Here is a 3,086-nt window from a genome sequence, read left to right on the forward strand (position 1 = left end):
GGGCACAGCTAGAAAGCACACCACAAATGACTAACTATACACTAGATTTAGTTGAAAATGTAGAATGTATACAAACCCATTTAGGGTTAGGGTTAGGGTATCTAACCCTTTCCTTTATAGCACTCTATTGGGTTAGTGCTATGCACATATAATCACATGATGTTGAGCATGGTCTCTCAACATCTCCCTCCCACCCTCCCTCCCTCCCCCCCTCTCTCTCTCTTTGCGCCTCCCTTATATGGATAAAATTATGCAAGATAGTACACACACACATGCATCTTGTTTTGTGAAATGTTGAAAAAAATACTACAAAATTTTAAAATCCCTTACTCATAAATCCACTTTGTGACTAACTTACCAATAGTTTCCAAAGTATGGTAATTAATAGGTCTATTTGTTTGACATGTCCATATTTAACTATATACAACCTCTCCCCCTCTCCCCCTATCCTTATTGTAAAGGAAGGGGAACATAGTTCCAATTAAGATGAAACCAATTACAAAACACCTCTAGTTTCATATAAGAAAGTCACATGCAATGCGACACCCAATGCAACCCCACCTAGCCTAAATCGGTTGACTAACCTACCTATCTTAACTTGATGTAATCTGATAAACCATTAAAATAAACACAAAACCACAAGCACATTACAATATATCATCACACAATTAGTAGTGCACAGAACCAACCAAAAGACACTGAAACATATACAAAAATTACAAAGGAATAATGAGCCGATTATGGTAGCAAGCAAAATGAAAATGGTGAGCAAGAGACAAGTCATTGAGCTAAAAGGAGCAATAATGCATGGAAGATGATGGAGAGAGCAATAGCAGGTAGCAAAGCTCGATGGAAGGAGAGGGTAGTACAGGGTGGAATGGGAATGGCTAAATACTAAAGTCCAAAGAGCAAGCAACATGGATGAAAGCAATAGAGGGGAGAATTGAAGGTGAAAGAGGCAAAAGGGCCAAAGTGGTGGCTCGCAAAGAAAAAGAGAGCAAGCAACACAGATGAAAGCAAAAGAGAGAGGAGAATTTAAGGTAGACGAGGCAAAGGGAACAAAGTGGTGGCTATAAGAAAGAAAGAGAGCATGAGTGGGGAGCAAAGAGGAGCGAGGTAGATCATTATTAGAGATAATTAGAGGGATAGAGTAAGCATTAGGGAGAGTAAAGGTTTTAGCATATGTGAGGAAATAGTATGGGAATGGAAAAAAGAGGTCTCGTCCATATTCAAATGCATGTGTATCGATTTGTATACCATTTCCTTCCCACTATGTGCTACCATTCAAAATAACTATGGATGGGTTGGGTGGGAGAGAACATATGGCATCCTTTCATGAGTTTAGGAGGTAGGAACAAGGACACATGTCATCATTCCATGCTTTCCAATTGTTTGAAAAAGGGATCCCTGCTGGTCTTAAGGCCACATCCATTGGCCCTAAGTTGGCTGTGAAACGAAAGTAGAAAGAGGCAAAGGAGAGAGGTGGTAGGAAGAGGCAAGAGGGGCACGAGAGATGACATCCCTTCCTCCCCTCTCCCATGATAAGACTCCACCTTCATATGCATTTAAACTTTCCACACACAATCCTTCACTAGATCATCCTATTGTCCATTGTTGAGGTCCGATGACAGATGCATGTCCGGGAAATCGACAAGATGAACGTCTTCAAATGCAATTCTCTCGTCCCAATACCAATCCAGTTCCAGAGCGCACACGCTGTAGCCGCTGTCTTGAGTCGATCCTGTCGTGGATCGCATATTCCCGCATTCTAATAGACCTGTTGGGGCTTCTAATTCATCAAGTTGGACTTTTATAAGCATTGGTTGCGGAACTAAAGGTTCAGGCTTCTGCACGGACTCTTCTTCTTTGGGTGTTTTGTGGCACATAATTGCCGGCAATTGAGAATCATAAATCACAGACGAACACTCTATCAAATTCTCCAGCTTGGCAGAATCAAAAGAACTTACGCTAGAGGAATTATTGCTCGAATCAACGATGACAGAAGTAGACAGAGGAGGAGCTGACTCAGAATTACTCGTTTCCTCTTGATCTTCAGGAATGTTCAGTATAGCGCTGGACCCATACAATAATCTGGCTGCTTTGTCATACTCACGAGCAGCCGTCTCTGCAGAGGAGAAACTGCCAAGCCATAAGCGAGATCCACTGCGAGGCACTCGAATTTCCGCGACCCACTTCCCCCAGGTACGTTGCCTCACCCCGCGATACGTGAACTGTCCGTTCTGCGGGCCACCTTTCCCCTTCATGCAGCCCTTCTTGGATCCCTTTGCAGGCCTCTTACGCTTCTTCTCACTGCAGCCCGTGATTAACATCCCACCATCTCTGATCTCCACCCATCGCGGCAATGTCTTGGCTACAGAGCTGGGGTCGTCGGATTTAGAGCTCATGATAGTGTTGCTGGGAGCTGTGGTGTCAAACAGTCGTTGCGTGATACTCCTTCTCTTCTACAAGCTCTACCATACGTTTTTCTCTTTTGCAAACTCTATAATGGCCTGAATATATTTGCTCCCTCCGAGAGGGCGGTCAATCTTGGCGACGAAGCAAAGTGGCAATGCTGTGGTGGAAAGCTGCAGAACGCGTCAGCGGGATCAGGAAGCGCGTGTTATCTCTTCTTTTTGGCCCTTTTCCTTCTTTCTCCTAATTAAAGTGGATGCTCTCGTTGTGATGGCGTTTTTTGCTCCAACTTTGAGAGAATAAATTATTAAGTTTTTCTTGTTTTTTTTCACGAGGAAAAAAAGGAATTATATTATTTAAATTTTTTTTAAAGGCATTATATCATAAATAAAATAAAAATAAGAGGTACAACTGATGAGTGCCAGGCAAAGCAAAATTGCAAACAAACTCTAAATTACTGTAGTATAGTAAAAGCTCTAAAGTTCTTGTTCGAGCCGTTAGGGAGAGTGAAGATGAGACCTTATGGTTTCGAAAGATGAGATCGTTTCTTTGTCTCCATATAGTTTGTCTGGCAAAGGCTCCAACTAGACTGCATATGTGGCAGAGAGCTTTAAGCATTGCCCTCGATCCCCAAGTAGCACTATCTTCCACCGAGGCTAAGTGGGGAACTAGGC

General features: G+C 42.8%; 1 protein-coding gene across 1 annotated transcript; it reads right to left on the reverse strand.

Moving 5' to 3' along the window:
* Window positions 1–1,050: 1,050 nt before the first annotated feature.
* Window positions 1,051–2,552, reverse strand: LOC147886829 (uncharacterized). The gene has a single exon (XM_087394902.1). It carries the CDS (start codon window positions 2,403–2,405, stop codon window positions 1,602–1,604), a length of 804 nt encoding a protein of 267 aa, XP_087251028.1. The 5' UTR covers window positions 2,406–2,552; the 3' UTR covers window positions 1,051–1,601.
* Between the last annotated feature and the right edge of the window lie 534 nt (window positions 2,553–3,086).

The sequence above is a fragment of the Dipteris shenzhenensis genome, chromosome 23 (genome assembly GCF_047967505.1).
Source record: "Dipteris shenzhenensis isolate YYH24624 ecotype China chromosome 23, Dip_SZ_1.0, whole genome shotgun sequence".
In the NCBI taxonomy this organism is placed as follows: domain Eukaryota; kingdom Viridiplantae; phylum Streptophyta; class Polypodiopsida; order Gleicheniales; family Dipteridaceae; genus Dipteris; species Dipteris shenzhenensis.

Coding starts and splice junctions, on each gene's coding strand:
- LOC147886829 (XM_087394902.1), bottom strand. CDS start 2,405: ATGAGCTCTAAATCCGACGACCCCAGCTCTGTAGCCAAGACATTGCCG.